At 41.4% G+C, this 26570-nt stretch overlaps 1 protein-coding gene across 1 annotated transcript in view; it reads left to right on the top strand.

Moving 5' to 3' along the window:
- Window positions 1-24289, top strand: part of RNF149 (ring finger protein 149) — a 38519-nt gene extending 14230 nt beyond the window's left edge. Inside the window, exons 2-7 of the mRNA XM_069972421.1 lie at window positions 9914-10164; window positions 12048-12116; window positions 14823-14905; window positions 15570-15666; window positions 19578-19773; window positions 23280-24289. Coding sequence (XP_069828522.1) covers window positions 9914-10164; window positions 12048-12116; window positions 14823-14905; window positions 15570-15666; window positions 19578-19773; window positions 23280-23347 — 764 coding nt within the window. The 3' untranslated portion in view covers window positions 23348-24289. The remainder of the gene's footprint in view (window positions 1-9913; window positions 10165-12047; window positions 12117-14822; window positions 14906-15569; window positions 15667-19577; window positions 19774-23279) is intronic.
- Window positions 24290-26570: the final 2281 nt, after the last annotated feature.

The raw sequence follows: 26570 nt of genomic DNA, 5'->3' as shown, positions 1-26570 counted from the left end.
TTGTGTGATTGATTCAGCACCGTCTAATGGAGGCCACAATGCAGATATGAACAGAGACCAAAGATTAGTTTTCGGTATGATTGTCAAAGATACCAAAAAGAAAAATAGCTTGAAGGGTATTGTGAGTCTGTCAGTGATTGAAGGTGTATGGTCACTTTAAGTGCAGCACTCTTTTTTTATCTTCAGCGGACATCATGTACAGACCTGCCAGGTCCTACAGAACAGGAGATGCTCTTTACAGCGGTTTTCTTCTTGGGCTAATGTCAGTCCTGAATTGGAAACTCTTCTCTTTAAAGCGACTCTGTACCCACAATCGGAACCCCCAAACCACTTGTACCTTTGGACAGCTACTTTTAATCCAAGATCTGTCCTGGGGTCCGTTCGGCAGGTAAAGCAGCTATTGTCCTAAAAAACAACTTTTAAACTTGCAGCCCTGTGTCAAACGAGAGTATCTGTGCCATAACTTTGCATGACCCCTCGGTCCCTCCTCCCCACCCTCTTCATCATTAGGAATGCCCCTGGAACATTTTCTCCTGGCTGAACACAGGTGCTTAACAATCCAGCCCATGTTCAGTATTCACACAGCTGATGAATAGGAGACAATCTGCCTGGAGCCTTCCTAATGATGAGGAGGGCGGGGAGGTGGGACAAAGAGGTGGTGCCAGCCTAATGCATACACAATCTAAGCCCCGGCCGTTGGGCACTGGGCTGCCAGTTTAAAAGTTGTTTTTAGGACAATAACGGCATCACCTGCCAAACGGACCCCAGGACAGATCTTAGAGTAAAAGCAGCTATCCAAAGGTACAAGCGGTTTTGGGGGGGGGGGGGGGGGTCAGATTGTGGGTACAGAAACGCTTTAACTGTGAATTCGCTAATAGGCCATTTAGAGCATTTATGCCCTTGTTTCTTATACTTGTGTTAGGCATCAAGTAGATTTTGACTGGGTATTTGTATAACTTCTGCCTGTTTTATCATAGACCTGAATTACCCGAATGGATCTTTGCTCCCAAGGTTACTGAGACTTTTAGTACCACACAAATCACTGGCGCTATTTTCAGCTCCTGATTGATTGTCGCCTTCTATGTGGTTGAGCTGCATATTCCGCTTCTAAATAGACTCGGTACAGATTGGACTCATAAGTGATGCACTTAGTCATAAAATAAAACTCGTAATGGCCTCTCAGTAAGGACACCCTGCAGAAGGTCTGAGGGAAAGCTTTCCACAGAACGGCTCCAATATTTCCCTCATTCTCTCATGAATCTAAGTGGATGAGGCACTGTGCGATCCTTCATTGTGTAGGTAAGAAGAGTAGAAGAATGTTCTTTCCAGTCTGACGTAGTGCTCTCTGCTGCCACCTCTGTCTGTGCCAGGAACTGTCCAGATCAGGAGAGGTTTTCTATGGGGATTTGCTACTGCTCTGGATAGTTCCTGTCAGGGAGGTGGCAGCAGAGAGCACCTTGGCAGACTAGAAAGAATATACCACTTCCTGCAGGACATACAGCTGCTGATACATATTGGAAGACATGAGTTTTTTTTTTTTTTATAGAAGTAATTTACAAATATGTATAACTTTCTTTTATAGATTCTTGCTTCAGTGTGTTTATCTAATGTTCCTATTTCAGCCCTTTTACTACTAAATATTCAGGATTCACCTATCTATCTATCTATCTATCTATCTATCTATCTATCTATCTATCTAATCTGGCAACACTAAACCCCATGTGCCTCTAAATGTTGTTTGGCTCCTTTGCATGCCATATTTTGAAGGTATTCTCCCCTAGTATCATTGTAAGAGGAGAATACAGTAAGTCATGGAAGTGCCATACCGTGGTACATGGAGTGCTCATGGGCATTGTGTACTCTCCTTGGGTGCCAGTACACATTACCTAAATGTTGGCCGCTCTGGCCACCTATCTAATGTGTTATTTCTAATGAAAAGTGCTATCTAAGTAATAAACATTTAACCTTTTCATTGTTTTTTTTTGGCTTACTGTATAATATTCAGATGGGGGGGGGTCTTGGGGTCTGATCATATGTCTGGAAGAGCAAGTGGAATTTCATATCAGTGGAAGCCATTTGTTAAATAGTTTTATTTCCATAAAAATCCCCTATTATCCTCAATTATAATTTGATATTGAAGGTAAGGAGAAAGTAAGGTCATAAATCCATCAGCATGTAATGTACTGTGAGAAGAATCTCAGCACAAATAAACAAATGTTGAGCTTCTTTCAAGCCAGCTCTACTGTTTGATGCTGTGCCAAGCAAGGGTAGTCACATGAAGAAAGCTTAGCTCCGGGCTCGGCTCATAAATGTTACACAAAGGCTTTTGTTCTTAGAGAATTTGAGAACAATCTGTTCCAGGCAGATTATTTAGCACCAAAAGTGGTGACAAGGTTATTATCTGTTATTTCTGGTTATTGATGTACTGTAATGTAGCAAAATTGCAGAAACTGATGTGCAAATTGCCTTGGCAGCCTGTGCCCACCATCCAGGAGGCATGCAAGGATCACATTGTGACATTCTCAAATCTGTACATGAGAAAAGTTGACATGTATCATTTTTAATTGGCCATGGCAGAGGGCTGTGTGTGAAGCAGACATTTGTATTTTTACTTAGCAAGCAGGCTGTACACAGTGAGATACACAGCATGCTTATACTCCGCTTCTGTCTGTATATAGGGACAGATGGACTGAAGATTTCAGGAAAAGCAAGGCTGAACTGTTGTGGCCCTTTAAGGGTTCACACTGAGCAAAAGATTCACTCGGAATCCCCCCTGCCTCAGTGTGTCAATGCTATGGCTAACGCTCCTCCACTCTCCGCTCAAATAATTGACATGTCAGTTTTTGTAGTGTAGAGTGGAGGCGCACGCAAGGCATCACATTGACACACTGAGGCAGGTGGGATACCGAGCGGAGTCCGTGGTGGTGGGTCCACGTGGAATTCCGCCTGTTTTTTCTCAATGTGAATGGGCCCTTATATGGGAATTTTTAGGCTAGTAAGCATTCCTGGGAATCGTCACATGTGAAAGGGCCACTGATCAGCCAACGCCATTTAAAATATTTGTAAAGGCCACACATATTGTTTTGTGTAAACAGAGGATGTGTGATTAACAATGATACATTTAATGGGCCACACGATTGGGCGAGGGTGCTTTTACACAGAGATTTATCTGACAGATTTTGGAAGCCAAAGCCAGGAATGGATTTGAAAAGAGGATAGATCCCAGTCTTTCCTTTATGACCTGTTCCCTGTTTATAGTCTGCTCCTGGTTTTGGCTTCAAAGATCTGTCAGATAAATCTGTCTGTGTAAACGCACCATAAGTGTTGTGACTGCTCAGCAAACAAGTGCCGATCAGTGAGATTGGTGCTTGTTAAATGGGACCGGTCACATTCAGCCCCCATACCTTTTAGAAGCTGGCAACAAGGCATTTTCTAAATATCAGTCTTTCATCCCAGCCCTTGACATCAATGAAATAACCATGAAGCAGGGGCATTTAGTCACATGCCTCTGCTTCCCCCCCAGACACTCATGCTTTAACTTTTTTTTTTTTTAATCTGTATCTAGATTTTCTGCTAAATCAGTTCTGATACAGAAACACATTGGACAGAACTTATGATTCCCTGCATCTACAGAGTGGCAATATTGTTCAGGACTTTTGTTGCTAAGCGAGTTTGTGCAATATTTTTTGGCGTAGAAATTTACACAATTTTGCTACATTTTGCTGGGAATGATAAATACCCCCTTTTTGGGTTTCCTACCCCGAAAATCTAGAGAGAACTCGCAGCCTCTCTATCCTGTGTGCCGCACCATTAGGGTCCAGTTCCTTTTCCTCAGATCCCTTTTAAACAGTTAAGCCGACCAGTGATATTTACGCAGCACATTTATTAAGTTTGCCTTTTCATATTCCAGTCTTAAATGTGCGGAATTTAATAAAAGATGCATGCCTTGGGGCATGTGTTCTTAAGTCAGAAAATGAGCTTCACACCTACTATCAGTAGTCGTGAATATTTGCACCATCTTCTAGCTTTAGATCTAATGAATATGATAGAAAGGTGAAGACTGTGAAACCTACATGCTTAGCTTTTGCGAGAAAAGTCCAAGATTTTTGTGCAGATACTGTGTGCACAACAATTTGCAGCCTTTAATGCCAAGAAAATGTAAAATTAATAAAACATGTACAGTAGTCATAGTTTGGCAGTGGTACTGTCAGAGCTCACACAGATGGAGCAGTGTTAACTGAATGGCATAACCTGATACTTGGCACATGGTGCCTCATAGACTCTTGAGGGGCAGAGCTGATACCATGCAGTTTGCCTCTACTACTCAGTGCTGGCATGTCCTGTATTGCCCAATTCTATTCACTTCTTTGTTTCACTCAGAGAGTACCACCACCAACCTAACTTAGAATTAGGTGTCTTGCACATTGTGCTTTGCAGTTACAGCTACAGCACTCCAACCACAATACATAGAAACTTACAGAGATAGGAGCAGCGTTCTCCTAACAGAATGGGGGACATCTTAAAGGGGTTTGCACTCTTAGGCTGGGTTCACACTACGTATATTTCAGTCAGTATTGTGGTCCTCATATTGTAACCAAAACCAGGAGTGGATTAAAAACACAGAAAGGCTCTGTTCATACAATGGTGAAATTGAGTGGATGGCCGCCATATAACAGTAAATAACGGCCATTATTTAAATATAACAGCCGTTGTTTTAAAATAACAGCAAATATTTGCCATTAAATGGCGGCCATCCACTCAATTTCAACATTGTGTGAACAGATCCTTTCTGTGTTTTCAATCCACTCCTGGTTTTGGTTGCAATATGAGGACCACAATACTGACTGAAATATACGTAGTGTGAACCCAGCCTTAACATGTATCGCCCATCCAAGGGATAGGTGATGGATGTATGATTGCGAGGGTCTGATTGTTGTGATCCCCACCCATCACTGGAACAGTGGTTCCTAAATCCCCTGTGTGACTTCAGCCTTCTCCCCACTCTGCACAACACAGCATTAAATTTTCATACTCTATGGAAAAAAAACAGCTCAATTTCCTTCCTATCTCTACAAGACAGAGTGGCATCTCACAGAGAGTTCAGGATACATACTACCAATAAAAAGCTATGGGGGTTGAGAGAGGAGAGTGGGAGGGAGGTGGTGAGAAAGCCAGAAGCTGCAAAGACTGCAAGGAGACTGTACAAGTTTATCAGGGCAAAATTCACAGTTCAGACTGCTAAGTACTGTTTTATAATATCCTTTATGCTGCTGCTTATTGTGTTATTAAAGCAAGATCCCCTCTTCTGTGTGTGCATAGTGTATGGGAGCTGTCGTACATGTTAGACTCCACCCAATATCTCAGACACAACTAAAAATTTGATTTATCAAACCGGTGTAAAGTAGAATTGTCTCACTTGGCCCTAGCAACCAATCAGATTCCACCTTTCATTTTCCAAAGAATCTATGAGAAATGAAAAGTGGAATCTTGACTGGTTGCTCTACTTTACACCAGTTTGAGAAATTTCCCCCAAAGCCTCCATACCAGAAAGCTTATAATAAATGCTATATACAAGTTAAATACCAGCTGCTCATGTACACACATAACTGCTTATCATGAATAGATGTCAGGAATGACCGGTATGTTTTAAGCAGACGTATTTTAAACCCTCCTCTTCTGATTCCACCTGGCAGTACCCACAGAATGTTCTATAATCCGTATAATTATAGGGGTTTTCTGGCCAAAATAGACTGAAGAGCTACAGACGGCTTATCAATCTACTTTGTCCAGAAAACCCCTAAGGGGTACATTTACACACACTGGACCTGCAGCACATTTGCTGCACATGTGAATGGCCCCTAACACTTTGAGATCCAAGCATATCTAAACTGCAGGAAAGCATGTTATGGCTGTGCTTCTAATAAGGGAACATAGGGGGGGAAGTTGTCCATCTTGTTCCTTCCTCCGCAATGTTCTCAAAGTCTATATACTTCATATACAGTATAGTTTCAGGTTACCGAACACTTTGTTTGCAGCTTTTCATCCATATCTCACCATCTCAAATGTTCTTTCTCTTCTTTATTTCTCTATATGCCTAGTGGGATTGGTGCAGTCTTCACTTAGTGTGACATTTAGTGAATCCCTTTGATTACATTGGATGTGGACAAGACCCACACATGTACATGCATGGCATGTCTAGGGTCAGTGTGAAAGACAGCAGTGTACGATTGCTTTGCATTGCTTCCTTTACTATCCTTAGGGACGTTATTAATAATGTTTATCTCACAGTAGTATCTGGGTGCAGCCATAGGAAACCTATGCTCTGCATGCTTCCCAAGGGGTTTTGTGACATAGTTTTGCCAACAGTCTGGAACTGCTCCAGCATATACAAAGATTCTTCTTGCACCTGTCCTACTACTTTAAAGCAGATAACAGATGTCAGAAGTTTCAGGTGGATTTTTTTTTGTCTACATTGCATCTTTTTGTAGCAATACTTGATTTTAACTATTGAGTTACAGAGGCAGACCACAGGTTTGCGACAACTAAAAAAAAGTTGCAGTGTAGCTATAACCTCTTCAGATGTCAGGTCCGCACCTATTTAGTAGCAAAATCGGCATGTGTAAGAGTCCATTTACACAGAAAGATTATCTACCAAAGATTTGAAGCCAAGGCCAGAAACAGACTATAAACAGAGATCAGGTCATAAAGGAAAGCCTGAGATTTCTCCTCTTCAGATCTATTCCTGGCTTTGGCTTCAAATCTGTGGCAGATAATCTTTCTGTGTAAATGGACCCTTACATGTGGATTTTGTTGTGCATTGACTGTTTTTAGGACCCATTCACACTGAACAAAAGTGGCAGAATTTCAATTGAAGTCCATGCCATATGCTTGCTGGACTAATATCCCAATTCAGATGTATGGAACTATTCATTTGTTTATGTATATTACTGATTTTCAGTGGTAACCATTTTTTTTTCTTTGTTTTACTATAGCCCTTTTTGGGTGGTTTTACTTTGTTACTAATAGAAGTTATATTGTCAGTATTAGACTGTGCTAGTCTTCCATAGGGCGGAATGATGACTTGACTTAAAGGGGTTGTCCAGCGAAAATCTTTTTCTTTCAAATCAACTGGTGTCAGAAAGTTATATAGATTTGTAATTTACTTACCACTGTCCAGAGCAGGAGGATTCCCATAGAAAACCTCTCCTGCTCTGGACAGTTCCTGTTTTTAGCCAGAGATGTCAGCAGAGAGCCCTGTGTCAGACTGAAAATAAAACGTTCCCTGCAGGACATACAGCAGCTAATAAGTATGGGAAGACTTGAGATTTTTAATAAAAGTAAATTACAAATCTATATAACTTTTTCACTAGTTGATTTGAAAGCAAAAGACAACCCCTTTTAAGGCAGTATATTTCATTGACTTATGGGATTGTTGCACCAATTCCAATGTGCATTGTTCTTTCCTTTACTCCATTTCTGAGCTTGCAGTTTCTGTCCTGTATCAGCACATAACTATATGTAGTTACCAGCTCTTGTGTTGACCAACTCAACAGAAGTCCCATTGTCTATTAGATCAGAGAAGCCTCTCATGTAGCGTGTCCTGAAATACAGATAGAACAAGTCTGTCCAGCTCATCAAATAGCTTGGATACCAATATCCATGTTCACTATAAGCAAAGCAGAAGTCATCTGGTTCAAGATAATTAAATGAAGTTTTTCTACAGAGATTAGTTTTAGAATAATTGATGTATCGGTATAAAGAGTAAAAATACATTATCTAACAGGAAATTACCCTGATTATTGAAGAATGGTCGATGTTGTACCCATCTACATAAAGGATAGTAGAGAAGAGCCTGGTAACTACAGGCCAGTTAGCTTAACATCTATCTTTTTTTTTGTAGTAAATGATGGAAACTGTTCTACAAAAAGAGATAATGAATCTACAACTTGATGGAGCCAAACAATCATCGCTTTAGACTATGTTCACACATAGAATTTATAAGCGCTATTTTGCCATGAATTGCAAAAATCTCTGCAAAATAGCGCTAATAAATGAACATAGCCCTAGGGTGGTACTACACAGAACGATTAGCATTCGAAAAATCTTTAAATAGTTCGGATTTGAACGATAATCGTTTAGTGTAATAGCAGACTATGATTTAACGACCAACGAGAAATCGTTGGTTTAATAGAATTTGGACCTATTTTTATTGTTTGTTCGCATGTAATAAGACATTGTTCAATTGTTCGCAGTGAAGGCAGTGGCAACGACAGGACGAACGCAATAACGATCATAAATAACGATCGTCGTTATGTGTAATTGGGTGAACGATTTCAGGTCATTTGCCTTAGCGGTTGTTTGAGTTTGTTTATTGTTGATTGTCGAAAAATCGCTTCATGTAATAGTACCCTTACAAAGGGCAGATTATGTCAGACTAATCTCAGTGATTTTTTTGACTATGTCACAAAAGTGCTGGATGAAGGTGATGCCATGGATATCACCTATCTGAACTTAATCCCTGGATAGTTCAGTGGATTTGTGGTTGGCTGAAGGATAGATATCAGGGGGTTGTTGTTAATGGTGTATATACCGAGCAGAGACTGGTGACAAGTCGTGTGCCACAAGGGCCTGTTATTGGTCTTATTCTTTTTTTAATATGTTTGTAAGTGACATAGGAGAAGGACTGGTAGGTAAGGTTTGTCTGTTTGGTGGTGAGAAAAAAAGTGTGCAATATGATGTTTGTAATGTAAAAAATATCTAGCTTTACTCCGGCGCAGGAGAAAAGTGCTGGAGGGAAACGGAACTTTCAAACTGATCCCATAGTATTCAATGGGACATTTTAAAGCATCCGGCATGTTAATAGTGCTGCTGGATCGCCGGACACACTGTACGTCACAACGCTACTTGCTGCATTCTTCTGTCCAGCCTTGATGTTTAATGTAAAAAAAAAAATAGGACAACTCAAGCATTTCTGCCATCTGTGACGGCATCAGTGTTCACAAGAGAAGGATGCTGGACTGCCAGATAAATGTAAACCCAGCCTATATATTGTATTGTCAGTTTTGTGTTGGCAAAGGCTTCAGAAGAGAAGGATTTAGAGGTAGTGATTTCTGACACCCTAAAAACGAGGTATTCTTACAATCAGGCGGTGGGGAAAGCAAATTGTATGCTGAGCTGTATAGCTAGAGGTATAACCAGTAAGAAGATGGAGATTGTGATCCCGCTGTATAGAGCTTTAGTGAGACACACCTGGAATACTGTGTCCAGTTCTGGAGGCCTACAAAATCTACCAAAATATACAAAAGGCCTCACCTGGATGGCCACAAAATTGGTGGACGGTCTTAAGCATAAAACTTCAGGGGAAAAAATAAATCACATATTTTACAGGGAAATGAGGTTCAGGAGGAAACTCTTTATAAAGGGAAACGAACAGCACAGATATGCAAAGCGTTGCTTTGGTACCTTTTTAGCTTTGTTCTGTGATCTGGTGTGTTTGTAAAAATGCTGAACTTGAAGCTTATTGATGGTGGCGGTCCGTCCAAAAGTCATATTACAAACTTTTTCCTCCATCGTACCATCAAGGCTTCCAGTCGTGCAACTTGTATGAATATTGGGACGTGATGCCAAAATATTGAGGAGCACCACTCCCCCACTCATAGAATAGAAAAATTTGCCCAAAATTCTTGGATTGACAATATTATATGGTCTTTGTTTCTTGTAAGTTTTTGTAAGACCGTAAGGAGGCAAAGATTAGATAAGCCGGTTGTGTAGTTTGTCCTGAAATACAGATAGAACAAGTCTGTTCAGCTCGTCAAATAACTCCGATACCAACACTTGTGATCACGATGAACAAAGAGGCATCTGATCCAAGATGAATGTTTTATTGATGACTGTTTTGTTATCTCTTTTGCAGGAACTGGTAATACAGTGGTAATAATGGTCGGTTATCCAAAAGGAATGGATATCATGGAGCTTCTGAGGAGAAACATTGCAGTAAAGATGATTATCACTGTGGGTACCAGGCATGTTCAGGAGTTCATCAGTGGTCAGTCAGTGGTGTTTGTGGCCATTGCCTTCATCACAATGATGATTATATCCCTTGCCTGGTTAATATTCTACTACATTCAACGTTTCCTATATACTGGAGCTCAGTATGGAAATCAGGTAACTTCACTTGTCATTGACTTGTTGTTAGGATGTCCATAAACATTCAATAGCTGTCAGTTTAGTATTTTATTGGAAAGCAGGAATATACTGCTACAGGGGCAGATTAAATGTACCCTGGGCTCTGGGCTGTCCACCCAACCTGAAAACCCCCCCACCCCTCTGGCAACCCCGTTTATTACACTTATGTGGGACCCTAGCGTGACGAGCCTTGCGTCAGTCCGCATTGCTAGTAATGGAGCATGCCTAAGATTTGTATGGTGAAAAGGACATAATCCAGAAAGGAAATATTGTCACCATACATATTATCACAATACTCTTACTGAGTAAGAGTAAGGGCCCTATTCCACCAGACGATTATCGTTCAGATTATCGTTAAATCGTTCAAATCTAAACGATAATCGTTCGGTTGAAATGCAGTTAACAATTAACATCCGAACGAGAAATCGTTGATCGCTTTATAAGACCTGGACCTATTTTTATCGTTGCTCGTTCGCAAAACGTTCGCATTGAATAAGATATCGTTCGGTCGTTCACAATAGATACGAACGCAATAGCGAATAAATAGCGAAGAAAAATGATCGCAATCACGATCGTAAGTAACTATTATCGTTCCATGGAAATGAGTGAACGTTTTCAGGTCTTTCGCAATAGCGGTCGTTTGAGATCGTTAATCGTTAACGATTATGCAAACGATAATCATCCGGTGGAATAGGGCCCTAAGCAAACAGAGCTTGATATTAGTAAAAAAAAAAAACCAGTATACAAGGGCAAATATTACCACCACACCAGGGGTGTGGGCCCTGGTGCAACATTTTAGCATGGACATCCCCCACCCCTCACAATCATAAGCAGAATAAAGACACAGGAGAGCCACTGGCAACCTCACCTCTCCAGACTGCTGTGCTCCAGTGCTCTGACCCTTTTTGGTCAGGTCTGGAAACTGTGTATTGGGGCGGAGCTAATCAGTGCTCTGCCAGTATTACATAGAAGTGGCAGGGCAAGGAGCACAGGACTCCTCTCCTGCAACTCATCTATTTAATTGTATCAGCGTTGTGCTAATACAGTTGAAAACGGAGATAGCTGCTCACTGCAGTTCTCCCAAACTAGCTGTCATTTTCACAGCCAATTCAGGAGAACTGCTCTGCAGTGCAGGACATCACTCAGAGGCCCACTGGAGGATCTTTTGATGGGCCCCTGAGTGATGTGCTGCACTGCAGTGGCATTTGACAAAAGAGTATAATAATGTGGGTGGCTTGGACGGTAATGGGCCCTGGCGGCCACCCAAACTGCCCACATTATAATCTGCCTCTGTGCTGCTATTTAGAGGTGAGCAAACCTCGAGCATGGTCGAGTCTATCCGAACCCGAGCATTCAGCATAGCGGGGGCTGCTGAACTTGGATTAAGCCCTAAGGCCATGTGGAAAACATATCCATGTATTAATGTTTTCCAGACAGCTTAAGAGCTTTATCCAACTTCAGCAGCCCCCGCTATGCCGAGTGCTCGGTTCGGATAGACTCTAAAATGCTCGACATTCGCTCATCTCTACTGCTATTATATACCATAGGAAGAAATTTGCTTCCTGCAGGGGCCAAGGATGGGTACTACTTTTCTCCAACATCTACATGCCCAGTCTTTCTGTTCCCGTACATCTGCTCATGGGGAGAGATTTTTTGGCCCTCACACTTAGGAGATCATTGGTCAATTCCTCCAAAATCTGTGGCCAATCATTTCATCTTATTTACTGTGTGGACAAAAGATTTGGACTTTGTAACTGTATGTCATGTACAGGGGTTTGTGTCTATGTGAGAGAGCATTGCATGTTTAAAATGACAACATTATTATAATTACAGTACTCATTTTTATTTTCTTTGTCTTAAAGTGTAACCGGAAAGAAACCAAAAAAGCCATCAGTCAGCTCCAGCTACATAGGGTAAAGAGAGGAGAGAAGGTAAATATATTTCTAATCTAGGTATATTGGAAGGTTCTTTTCTTTCTCATGTTTTAGTTAAATTGGCTTATAAGAGAGGCAAACAGTTTGAGGGTATATTCACAAAGGGCAGATTTGTTGCAGAAATTTCTTCCACCAATAATCACTTTCTTTGATTTCTTTTTTTTTTTTTCAATGAGACAGTCAGAAAAATGTTTGTAACAAATCTGCTGCATGGGAATTCGTCCTTTTAGGATATGTTCACACTATGCAGAAACAGCCATATTTTATAACAATGACCAAACTGACGTTATTCTTAAAACAAAGGCTGTTATTTGCACAACGGCCGCTGTTATGAAATATGACCGTTGTCAAAATACACGCTGCATCCGCCCGAAATTCCGCCCGTAAAAAATGAACATTGTAAATGTACATTGGCTTTAATGGGCTTTCCGCTTCTTCATTCACACTGCAGAATTTTTGCGCTAAAGATTTAGCCACTGATCTGCTTTTCGCCTGAAGAAATCAATTCTTTCATGTACAACACAATAGAGAAAATGCAGTTCATTTAGATATCAGAATTCCATATAAGAGTCTGAAATGGGGTTCCAAACATACAAAGAATAATTCTAGAAAATGGAATGTCCCCTATGGAAACAGATTACTTTTAAGTGAGTTGGTGATACATTTCTTAAAGGAGAAGTCCCAACAAATAAAAAAAAAAAATGGAGGAAGGCAGGAGAGTGCAGGAAAATAATAAACAGTGTAAACTCATTAGTCCTTTTGCCTCCATAGCGCCACTCCTGGGTCCCACTCCTGGGTCCCACTTCTGCCATGAGGCGGAATGAGCCTTCCGCCTCAGGCGGCAGATTTTGCGGTCCGGCAGGGTTGCGGCATTATGTCCCCCCTGCTGTCAAGTATCACTTAACAAAAATGACAGCGGCCGCTCACCTGTCCCGTCGCCCGCGATCTCCACATCCCGTCAGGTCCCGCGATGTCACCCTGCAGCTGTCATGGACCTCCAGGCTGTAGTGAGTGCCCAGGGTCGGTGGGGGACGCTCTGGGGTGATTGGGTGGCCCCGCGCGACCCGATCACCTCACTCACTCACTCACTCACTCACTCACTCACTCACTCACTCACCAACCACAGCCTGGAGGTCCGTGACAGCTGCAGGGTGACGTCACAGGACCTGACGGGATGTGGAGACAGCGGAGAGCGCGGGCCGGCTGCGGCGTGGGACAGGTGAGCGGCTGGCTGCGAGGGGGGGGGGGCGGGGTGGATACCGGCCATCATTCGGGGCGGCCACCTGAGGTTTGCCTCAGGAGGCAGAAACCCCAGAATCGTCCCTGGCTGCTGGATGTTAATTTCCGCACAGAAATTACCGGCTCCTCCAGCTGCAATGTCACGGCCTGGCTGAGTGATTGCCTGCTTAGTGGCACTTAGCAGTGTCCTGCCCCAGTCACTGAGCGGGCAGCTGGTAGAACTCCAGGACAGGCTGTCAGCTGGACCCGGGAGTGGCACTAGTAGCACAAGGATAGGTAAGTTTACTTTATTATTTTCGCACACCCCCCTGCCTTCATGTCATTTTTGGATTTTGTGAGACTTTCCCTTTTATTTCTTCCTCTTTTGCTGTTGTGATTCATAAGATCATTTGTTGTCTTTTGTACAGTGTAATTATATACTGGTTGGAACAAATCTTCTCAATATTCAGTCTTTATCATAGTGATATAGTCATTCTCTGCCTAAGGGCTGTGTGTTGTGCTCTGGTCACAGACTGGACTGTGCTAGCAGCAAGATCTAACAAGAAACTTTCCTTAATATGAATCAAATAAAAGTGGAGATTCTGCACCCAGGTTGTCTCTAGATTGCTATGGAAGGATGTTTTCACACAGGCGTGCAGTGTATCCACACGGAAATCCACAGATGTGGGACCAAATACATTGTTTTATTATTTTTTTTCCCCGCTTTTAAATCTACATATCTGCAATCTGCAGCGGACTTGTCATGTGTAAAGACCCTAAAGAAGGACCAGTACTTAATAAGCGGCTCATTCTGGGGTTGGCGCTATAATTATTATGGTCCCTTTAATTATAGACATGAAGCTATTTATTATATTATCATTTAATATCTGCAGCTCCAAATCCACCACAGCACCCTGCTTCAGCTCACAACCTAGACTGTCAGGCAATTCTAGTTCTGACATCTGCGTTATGCCTATGATGTTATTACCCGTCAGTGTTTAAAACATGGTCATGTTTTTATGTGTGATCACTGCCACAATATTAGTATTTTTTTTTCCTTTGATAAGTGTTTGGTCCGGAGCTTACACTTTATTGTATCTTTGCTCAGTCTTTTTTTTTTTATCACTTAATGTTTACTTACTAAATGTGATGCAGACAAAATTAAAACCTACAAAGCTCATAACATTTACAGAGCTCTTGGGAGGACCTCGACTGAATCGTTAGGCAAAGTGTGTGTGTGTGTGTGTGTGTGTGTGTGTGTGCGCGCGCCACCAGCTTGTGTCATGCACTAGTCCTGTTAGAACAGATTTGGTCTGGGCAGCCTGTAATGTTTCCAGCGCTGCTGTCGTCATCCAGGGCTAGTCCTTAGAACTATTTGCAGTGTAATCTGCGCAGGATGTGACTCACTACTTATTGGATTCCTGCAGTCACTGTATATTATTATTGAATTGCTTCACTTTATTTTTTTCTTTTTGATCAATTCAGGGTATCGACATTGAAGCAGAAAACTGTGCGGTATGCATAGAGAGCTACAAACCCAAAGATGTTGTTCGCATTCTTCCATGCAAGTATGTTCTGTATTTTCCATTTTGTGTCCCATTCTAAATTCCACTTTACATGCAGTTATTAAATATTCACAACATTTTCAGATTGAATGTGCACAGGACAATACCAGTAACTATACTGTAACATAGTGTGATCCAAAGAGGAGTGTGAAGGTGCACAGGACAATACCAGTAACTATACAGTGATATACTGTAATCCAAAGAGGAGAGTGAATGTACACCTAACAATACCAGTAACTATACAATAACATAGTGCACCCCAAAGCGGAGAGTGAATGTTCACAGAACAATACCAGTAACTATACAGTGACAATGCGATCCAAAGAGGAGAGTGAATGTACACCTAACAATACCAGTAACTATAAAATAACATAGTGCACCCCAAAGAGGAGAGTGAATGTGCACATAACAATACCAGTAACTACACAGTGACATACTGTGATCCAAAGAGGAGAGTAAAGTGTCTTAAAATAAATGCTGTAAGAATCAAAGCCTAGAGGGGTCTTTGTGAGTGTGTTGCACAAATAGTCATAGATAGTCACTCTCTAAGGTTTAAGAATGATTTTACCACCAAGTAATAAATACATTATCCAGCCACTCAGAATAAAGTGTTTCATTGACGTCCATTTCAATATGTTACTGACTTTTTTTCCCCTTCTCCATGTAGACATATCTTCCATCGACTGTGTATAGACCCATGGTTACTGGAGCACAGGACGTGTCCCATGTGTAAACTGGATGTTATTAAAGCTCTTGGATTCTGGGTAGGTCAGAGCCTTAGTGTATGGCAGGAACAAAAACCACTGCTGCTTTTCAGTCCTTTTTTTTTTTTTTTTTTTTTTTTTTTTTTTACCCCTGTTTATTTTTGTATGTGCTGTATGGGGGCATAGACTTAGCACAAGCTAAAACAGCTCCCCACTGTTTTCAGGATCTCTGATACTAAATCTGGGGTGCTTTTGTGTGAACAGCAACACATTTTCAGGTTATGTTTGTAGCCTCTGAATGTAAAAGACGTCGTGCATGCTTGTAAAATGATTCCTGATGACTGACAGTAAATGCACATAGTGCTTACAGCAGATATAGTAGTATACTCTGCATCACTTGATGAATCTCAGATGAAGAATCTAAGGCATTACTAAAACAGAACAACAATAACAATTGTCATTACTTAGAGAAAAGTGACAGTTCCTTGTAGCAATGTTGTTACAGGTTTGAAAAAGACAAAACAGTGCAGAATATTTATTGGTTTATAGTGCAAAAATGGCCACTTTTGGTAAAGTCGTGGCCTCTTCTTGTCATTGTTTAAACGATGTACAAACAACGGCCATTCTGCCGTGAACTGCCATTGTTTAACGCTACCTATGGTTGGAATTAATGATATTTAGGAATGGCTGTTGTTTTTACAGCTTGGAAACATAGCCTTAAAAAGAAGAAAAAACTTTTTTGCCCCTTATAATGTACTTTGTACTTTTTCTACCGTGTCGCCCGATTCATTCTAGCTCTGCAAAATCCATTGCTGTAGCTGGGTCATGTGACCACTACTTAGACCATCAAAAATATTACATAGGTTTCTGTGTCTCAGGAGGTGGATGACATCATTACCCATCAGATCCCTCCTGGCAGCTTCCCCACCATGCTCTATCTGTATGCTGCTACTGCTGTCTCTGAGATCTGGATATACAGTGGTTACACACTTCCCCTTAAGATTTAAGATCTTTTATAAAATACCTCAATTGTGATTATAGGTCAAATCACATCTCTTCTCTGGCAATATTTCTCTAAAATAAACCTCATATAATGTGAGCCGACACCAACCTACCAATGAGTCTAAGGGCCATATTACACAGAACGATAATCTGCCAGATAAAGCCAATTCTCCTTATAATAAAGGCAACGATCAGCTGATCATTTTCTTTTAACATGTTTGAAAATCACTGGCCACCAGCCATATATTGCAATTACACGTTGTGATACGTGGCCAGTGATTTTTAGACCTGTTAAAAGAGAATAATCGGCTGATTTGTTGTCTTTATTACATGTAATGGTGATGCTTGGCCGATTAAATACCTGTCCATGCTCCCCTGATGTCTTGCTGCCTTTTTCCTGTATTCCCCACTGACCACAGCCCCACAGAGACTTCTGATCCTGTTTTTGATGTGACAAGCCGCTCAGCCAATCATTGGCCGCAATGTTGTCCCATCTTGGCCAGTGATTGGCTTAGCAGCCTGTCACTTCAGAGACTGTATCAGAAGTCTCTGTGGGGCTGTGGTCAGTGGGGAATACAGGAACAAAGCTGGTGGACCCTGGGAGACCTGGAAAGGTAAGGGCTGGCTTCACACTGCATTTTTTGCTGTCTGTTTAAAAACTGATGAAAAACTGATGTATTTGTATGCATCCATTTTCATCTGTTTTTCCATTGACTTCCATTACAAGAAAAAACTGATCAAAACACGTTTTTTTTTTTAGCATACGCAAAAACATGGCTTTGGACGGCCGAACAATGATTAGTATAAAAGGACCTTTAGGCTAAGCTGTCACTTTTTTACAGCTGCTAAGACTTTTTAGTGACCATCATAAAATAAAGACTAGATAAGAAGGGGTTCTGCTTCTTTTCAGCGTTCTGCAGGAAGCATGCCACTCTTGTCCAATCTTTGCTTTGAACTTGAATGGGGCAAGCTGCCATATCAGAAACAGTCTGCGGACAAGAGGGATGCTTTTAGAGACAAAACTTTTTAAAACTGTGTTCTGTTTTTAATGTAGAAATATTGTCCATAGGGGGCAGTATTACCCTGTATCTGATATGTGTCCTCAATCGGCTAGGGCGTATTATGAACTTTATGTACTTGGGTTGCATAATGATCACAAAGCTTCATTGTACGTATTTAGATCACTGTGAGCTGCCAGGGCTTAATGTTTCTTTGGCTCAATTATTTATTATTTACTTGTATCACTTTTAGATATGCATTTTACTATTAGCTTTGTCTATTTTTATCTCCGTAACACAGTGTCTGAAATATTTTTAGACGATCTCTGTAACTTACTGTTCTGTACAAGTCCATGAAAAGGTGATTACGCAAAGCTTTTGTGCATCTGCACACATTGGCATTTGTAGTTCTGGTTCAGGCGATCGCTAATAGAAGGTCCTTGTGTTCTGGTGGTTGGAACACATGGTGCAGCAGACCTTGTGAGAGCACAAAAATAAGTCCTGTTCCATAAGAACTTTATAATAAGCTTGCCTCCAGGTGAAGCTTGCTGCCATCTGCCCTGCCGCATTCAATTAATGGCTGTGGTTCAAGAACTTGTTTGAAGTACAGTTTCATAAAGAGATTAAATGAGACGATTATTGCTTAAGAAACTCGTTCCACCTTCCTAAAATATGAGCTGCATCTGTTCAGGGTTCATCAGAACCCCCACATTGCCTTCCCAGGAGCAAAACAGGCAAAGAGTAATTTATTATTTTCTCTGCTCGCTTTGTTCTGCAGATAGACCATAGTCTAAGGATTAACTAGGCACTGTGGTTTTAACAAACTGTGGATATATCAATAGTTAAAGTGAATATAAGAAACATCTTAATGTATGTTGGTAGAGAAAACTGCTTTTTTTTTTCTCCAATTCTCCGACTCCTTTCCTGCACCAGCCCCCCCCCCCCTAAACTCATCATCGTTTATTTTATTTAAATAAAAACTCACAAAGAGACTATAGAGGCTTTTAGTGAGTATTCAATTTAACTGCAATGCTTAAATGACAGTTTAGACTGCTTACTACTGATTTATAATGTCCTTCATATTGCTACTGCTTCTGAACATTTGCTATAGACGTATAGAGGAGCAGGGGAGTCTGTGCGTGTTCATGCTGCACTGCTTTTTTTTTTTTTTTTCATTATGTGCCCGCCCAGGAAATTTACACTTCCCCTTTTAGTTCTCCTTTAAGACAATTGTTTAAAAAAAAAAAAAAAATCATGAAAAAAATAATTTAGTCTATGGCAGGCATGTCAAACCCAAGATTTTTGGCCCACCAAGGAAATCGATAGATTTCCTTAAGCTGGCCCACAGCACGTTGCAGTGGATTAGAACATATTATAATCTTCTAGACCACAGAGTACTGGGTAGCCATAGAGGTGCCCAGCTTGCTGTCAGTCTCTGCCAGTGTAAAGTGGTAGCATTGAGAACTTGCTGCTTCCTCTAGAAAGTGTCGCCCATACTAGTATTTCCTTTACTTGACACTGCGTAGGAAGGAGACTCCACACTGCCAAAACTGTGGGTCAGTATTGTGGCACTATAGGGGGAAGTCAGCTACTTGTGGGTCCTCTGGAGTCCACGTTACTGCTGTACATATCTTCTACGATGCTGGATGCTTCCTGCCAGAGAGGATACTAGGCCAAAGTCCAGCCATCCCCATGGGGGTACATACAGCAGTGATGTGGATACTTCCCTCCTTGAAATTTCCTTCACCCTCCCCTCTACCTTCCTGTCCTATACTTGTCATGTCATAGCAATGTTTGCACTGCACCATGAACGCTGCAAGCACGCGCAATTTAGCCATTTTAAAATTTTGTCCCACTGTGTATTTGGGTTTGACACCCCTGTTCTATGGTAAGAGTGTAGGTAACATGCAAGAGGTGGTATAGAGCTTCCTAGCTGCAATAACAGTTACAATAATAATTAATATCTTCTAGGTGGAACCTGAAGAAACACTTGAAATTCCCGTGCCTGAATCCATTGCCGGCAGTAGCCTTTCTGTTGGGACCCTTAGTTTTGCCCAAGAGGACAATAGAAGTGACATAAACACCCTACCTACTTCTTCAACAGGAGACACCTTACAGCAGTGTAACAGTGCCAAGGAAGACGCAGGGGAGACCACTGCATTGCTAGGTGAGTGCTTTGCTGCGCACAGTGCAGTCCTTTAGAGAATTGCACTTATTGTGCTTCATTAATAAATCAGACTACATTAGTGTTTTTTCCTGACTATATTACTACCTTATTACTTAGGGCATTACTTATTACTACCCTATGGCTTAGCCGTATTTATAGTATATGGACCTAGATGCCGTATAGTTGCATCAGAACAGATTTTAAAAAAGGTATTATACGAAGGCCACTATTAAAATTAAAAGACCTGATCAAAATAAGCCAACATGAAGTCAAAGGTATAGAAAGTAAAAGTAGTTGTATAAATGTGTCCAAGCACTTGTGTCTTAAGTAGTTGGATATACGGCAAAGCATGCCAGGTAAGATATTGAATGTATTTCTAAAATGTAACACTCTGTGCCAGTGTTATCCTTTATTTCTCTCTTCATCATCAATTCTAAGAGTGTTGTGTAACACCATGAAAATATAACAAATAACAAAATATAACTTGATCCACTCACCCTACAAATATATTTGTCTTTTTAATACATATTAATAAAAGCCGATTTTAAAGTGATACTGTCACCCCCATTACTCTTGCTTCATGTAATCAGTTAAGAGTGTCGATAGGCAGGGCTTCATGGCACTTAGGCCATCTCTCAGCTGGGGGGAGGACCCAACTGTCATGAAGCCCCACCTAGGTGACACTGTCCACTGATGAAATTAAGTGACTTTAGGGCAGAAAGAAGACACAGACAAGTGTTATACAAATATATATTTAATGTGCAGCATTTAAAGGAGAAGTCCGGCCAAAATGCGGCGCCATAGTGTTTGAAGCCGGGAGGAGGAGGGGGCATGAAGAGCGGCACTTCTGTGAGCGGCGGCGATAAAATAGCACAGGTACTACTCCCTCATTATCTGCAGATAATGGGGGAGTAGTACTTTGTATATGTGCCCAGCACCGAGCAGGGAGGGGGGAGGTAGATGGCACTTCTCTCCCTCCCTGCTCGGTGCCCTGCAAATGTATTTATTGAATACATTTATGGGATACTTTGGGGAGCAAGGACACTTGCTCCCCAAAGTATTCCATAAATGTATTCAATTGCAAATTAAAGTACATAACATTACATTACATACACACATCCATTGTAATTCCAATGGAGTGTCCAGCAGGGGTGCACTATATATAGGTCAATGGTACTCATTGACTTCTATATATAGAGCGCCCCTGCTGGACACTCCATAGGAATTACACCGTTCGTCGTGACGTCACTGCTTGAGAGAATTATAACACTTCCTGATCTACTAAATTAAGGGAAATAGCAGTATATGAGCATTTCCCATAATTAATGTACATTAGAAAATTGTATAACTTTCCATAAGTAATAACTTCTCCATGGACTTCTCCTTTAAGCTTGTCAGTCAGTAGGTTACAGAGCAATAGCAGGTTATTACACTAGAGCTGCTTTAGTGGAATACATATTATAAAATAATCCTGAAATCTCAGTGTTTTTATTTTGGCCTGCAAGTAAGCTGAGACATGCTGTTCTGTGGGTAATAAGTAGGATGCTGCTGGGAAGTCATGTGTACAACATTAGTGTTCGTTCCCACTGAGCAAAACTAGCAGAATTCCCTGGCGGAATTGTCCGCTGCGGAATACCGTTCATTCTTCAGCAAGGACAGAGCAGGAGCGTGGGCCTCCCATAGCCTCCATCTCATAATGGGAGTCTAACGGCATTCCGCCGCGGAGTTCCGCTAGTTTTGCTCAATGGTAACGAAGCCTTACAGTAAAAAATGACACCAGTAGATCACACTGACAATAGCATTTCTATTTCCTACACCCTGCGAAATGACTTTTCCACAGGTCACAGGAATTACCTGCTTATAAGTGTTTTCTATACAAAAAATATGATCTGGAAATGTTCAATGTGTCTGTGTCCAAAGGCTTGCCATAAAGCAGATTACTAAATGCCGTTAAGAATTGCTTAGGCAAGATGGCAGTCCCTATAATAATGTACTAAAAATACAATTTAAAAAATTACAATCAGAATAGAAACAGATCAGATAAAAAGAACATGTTTCCGTATCTTGATCTAATCCGTAAAAACAAATCTAGGGCATACATCCTCTTTAAGTGTCTAGCATAGCGTTGACCCTTTCATTTTGAGTTAGTGAATTGATTTGTGCTCTTGTGCTCAGGGCTTGTCAGATTTATACACATAAGCTAATTTCTTTACTACGGCAGCACCTCTTTGGAGTGACATTTTAATTAGAGGGATCTTTATTCTGTAACAATGACTATAAGAATAAAGAAGAAAAAGACCTAAGGGATTTTTCAGGGAAAAAAAAGCTGATGCCTAGCCATTGCCACTCATGCAGCTAAGCCACTATGTCTCAATTCTGCTATGTAGCTTTACATTGTACTACAACTCAGCCCTATTTACTTGATAAACTATGAAGCAACTATGGTTCACATTTAAGTACTGCACCCACCTTTATTCTACTGATGGATAAGGCCTGTAGTGGTTACACCCCCACTGAACAAATATTGATGGACAGTCCTAAGGATAGGTCATCAACTTTTTTTTAAACCTCCCCAAATACTCCTTTTTAAAGGCAGTTCTGTTAGAGGGGAGCTCCAGGTAGAGGTTAAAAAATGAAACTTCTGCAGAAGCATATAGCATGACTTACCTGTCTATCCCAGTTTTGCGCGTCTCCCCTCTCCGCTTGGAAGAATTGACATGTCAATTCTTATGTACGGAGAGAGGAGGTGCGAGCCCTCCCATAGACTGCCTGTATGACACGGAGGCTGGCGGGATTCTGCTAGTTTTACTCTGTGTGAAGTGGCCCTTACTTGGGTAACCACTTTCTGTATGCTTAATTAGAGCATATGGACATTATAGAGGGGGGGGGGTCCCCTGCTTAGATCTCCCATCAGAGCAGAGAGCCCCTGCAGTCGGTCATTAGAGAAGTTAACATTCATCATGTGGTGCCCTTGGGCTGATGTTAAGTCACCCCCTACCTGTGGAAAATCATATCCTTTTGAAAGATGCTAGCAAGATTTATGAGTCTGACTAGTAAACGCTAACTAAAAGCAGATGAGGCCATTAGAGTTTTTGAGTTTACTGGAAGTTTTAATGTTTCAATTAACTTTAACCATCTGACTCCAAATAATTGGGTGTTGTGTCCTTTCATATTTAACAATGTTCCTGAAGCCTTTGTAATGATGCTGATCATTAAGTACCATTTGCATTTACAGAGGGGTTATGGGCAACGTGAAAGGGGGCAAGCTATTGAGCACCTGGCCCAGAGAAGGTACTGCTCACACTTGGCTGTAGGGGTCAGTGTCAACCGGCGTTAAAACAGAACCGCAATGCAGAAGGGGTAGATGTAATGTTAGAAAAATAGTACATATCTATGAATTTGTTGATGATGGAAACCACAATTGGCCCCATTTGTTTAACTTTTAAGGTCTGGGTACTAATATAGTTTAATACACAGCTGACCTGTGAAATGTCTTTCCTCTACAGATGATCCTGGCAGTGACGAAGTATCTGGGGAACAAGCACAGATTTCTGGAACTCCTACAGCTCTCTAACCTTCCTGATGAAGGCTTTTCAGACTGTGTTAGAAATTTTACGGGTTTTATATAAGCCATGAAGTGACATTTGGTTTAATCAGAAGAGTTTAGGAGGCTTATTACTGCCGGATCCTTATTATATTGTTATTCTATTTAATTTAACATACAAGCCCTTTCTTCAAGCACATACACATGGCATATTGTTACATATTCGTGTAAGGTCTGGATCAGAGGCTGGAGGTAGGTACTGGTGGTACAAGGTTACAGTTCATGTCCATACATGATATAAAGGTATTCTTGGAGGTCACAGAGAACCTCTAGCTAAAGAAATGCCATAAACTTTTAGTGGACTAGATTGTACTTGTGATGACATACCTGCTCGCCCCCTCTTCCTCTATACTTGGACTCCATGAAAAGAAACCTTAGAAACAAAGCACTTACTTAAGGAGACTGCCTGGTACTTAACCGTTGTCTTGATGCCCTTGCACAATATACCCATGCAAGTATAACTGATGGCTGATTCTGGAAATCTGGCTCAGGAATATCTGTATAAACAGCAGCGACGAACAAATTCTGTTCTAGTCGGTCCACCTCAGGAATCAGGACACCTACAGTGAACAAGCTCTGTTCTCTTCTGTTGGATCCGGCTCAGGGATCCAGGCACCTGCAATGCTGAATATGTTCTGTTTTTGTTTTGGATCCAGCTCAGGAATTTGTGTGGTTGCAGTGATAAACAGATCCTATTGTTGTGGATGAAAACTAAAAGCATTACAAGAGGAGGATAAGCTCGAAGACTCAGTTACAGGTTTACTCATTCATTTGTTTGACCAAAGGCTGCTGAATTATTTTTTTTTCTTTTTGTTTACAATTAGAACTAAAACCGATAACAGAATTACTACATAATGTACTGTGCGGAACATAAAGTGGAGGAATAAAAACCTTTTTATTGGTTGTCATAAATGTAACATTGATTTATTTTATGATCTTTCAACAGGTAAGAGCTTTAGTGAGACCATATCTTGGAATACTGTGGGGGGTGTATCCTTTTCCTGCACCATTATTATTATTTTTTTTGTCTACAATCTAGACCTGCACAGAAGTCATACGTTGTGGTGTAAATGTACACCAGCAGCTTCAGATGCACCAGACATATCAGAAAGTTAGGCATATCTAATTAGCCTGGGCTTTGCAATTGATTTAAATTAATTTAAGTTCTAGGCAAAATCGCAGCAGCTATAGGACTGCAGAGAGAATTCTCCCTCTGTTCATCAACAAGGCTCTGTGATGTGATCGCAGAGCCCTGGTGGTAGCCATGGACGCCGGAGGCCTCAGTCCTCTGGTGTCCTGGCTGCCTATTGAGTCAGACGGGGAGCAGGGCCGGCATAGTACAGGGCTCACACAGGCAAGTGCCCTGGCCAAATGTGCCTCTAGGAACCCAAAGAGGGAGAGGGGCCTGGTGTTCTAATATTCAGCCCACTTGCTGTAGTGCAGGGTAAGGACTGAGCAGGACCTGCATAGAGAGAGAAAAGGGTGAAGGACCTTATCACATGACCCAAAGGTCCTCAACCATAGAGTGGAGAGCAGCCTGACAGAGAGGAAGAGAACTGAGCTGTAAGTACTGTGTGTCAATAATATGTGTATGTTAGTGGTGGCCAGCGTGATTGTGCATAGTGGATGGATGAGCGCCTGCAAAAACGAGAGAGAAAGACTGCGAGACTGCAATTTCTGCCCCCTGCCACTGATATCTTGTAATAGAATGGTATATAGATCCAGATCCCAGTGATGTAATAGAGTGGTGTATACAGTAAGTATGAGAGGCTCTAGCGGGGGGTCGGGAGCCTGTCACCCCGGTACCGGGTGTGACAGGTCCTCTTTAACCATATGATAAAATACATGGTTGTGAGCTCTTTCATTATTACATATGTGTAAATGTATGTCATATATGTTCCTGCTTCAATTTGACACTTTCTGCATTTTCTAGTCTTTGACAAGACCGCCCCCATAAAAAAAAAACCATTTTTGTGCAAAATTGGGTGGTTGGCTCCTAGAGGTTTCACTGTTAACAAACATTTGCCAAAAGTAAAAAAGCCAAAGTGTAGAAAATATAGTCCAAAGAGGCTTGGTTGCAACCTCTACAAGTTACACCATGATTGTGATTGAACTAGACTCTCCTGACTAATATAGTTGGTAGCTCACTGAGTGGACTAAATTCTCCTGATTCGCTCTTATGTAGCTCAATATTAGTTAATAGGTCACATGATGCTCTATGGCCTATGAGGCTTCTTAGGACACAGAGCTGTAAGTTGCAGCCATGATGGAGCATGTCCTGTACTACTATTTACTCTACCAGGTATCTTTATTACAGCTTCTAGGGATGCCTTGCTGCTGTTATGTTTAGCCCTCTCACCCACTGAGCGTGCTGAACGTAAGGGGAATGGAGCAGCAGGACCTGTCAGCGTCCTGCTGTTGTATTTATTTATTGTCATAGGCTGTGGGCACCTTGTAAATGTAGCCAGGACGTGAAATCTCCAGCAGGCACAATGATATGTCATTGAGCCTGCTAGAGGATCAGTCCTGCTGCTTTCCTGCAATATGAGCACCATATGTTTGTTTTTTATGTTGGGGCACAACAGGGGGTATTATTACTATAGGTGGAGGGGCTGTACATAGCAGGGGGCTTATTATTTATGGGGGAGCATAGCAGGTGCATTATTATTGTAGGTGGATAAGGGTGCTGTACACAAAACAGGGGATCATTATGACTATGGCTGGGGGCATTACTATATGGAGGATTTTACGTACACAGGCAATCTATTCAGTTTACTGCACATGACATCAAACAGAATTACTACTGTATGGGATCCTATAGGTAGGAAAAAAAGAAAAGGAAAAGTGCAGATGTGAAAAGATGAATTGTAGCTGGAAGTAGTTATCACGGAGGCCTAGGCCAGATGGAGAGGAAAATGCAAAGTGACGCTTCAGTTTAAAAATGTCACCTGGGAGTCTGTGTACCCCCACCTCAACACCATTTCCATGTATCAGTCTGATACAATCTTGATAACTATTTCAAATTCTCATGTAGCCCCATTGGGAAATTATAGAGACATGTCAAAAGTTTTGATCGATCTGGGTCTAAAAATTCTGTACCAATTATGAAAATCTGTGTCATTGAAGCATGTGAACATAACCTATGTTCCGTGTTTGCTCCATGCAGTACGGACGTGGAATCCCTACTCAGTCT

This window comes from Dendropsophus ebraccatus, chromosome 5 (assembly GCF_027789765.1).
Source record: "Dendropsophus ebraccatus isolate aDenEbr1 chromosome 5, aDenEbr1.pat, whole genome shotgun sequence".
Lineage (NCBI taxonomy): Eukaryota > Metazoa > Chordata > Amphibia > Anura > Hylidae > Dendropsophus > Dendropsophus ebraccatus.
The sequence above is the reverse complement of the archived record's forward strand: the minus strand, read 5'-3'. Positions and strand labels throughout refer to the sequence as shown.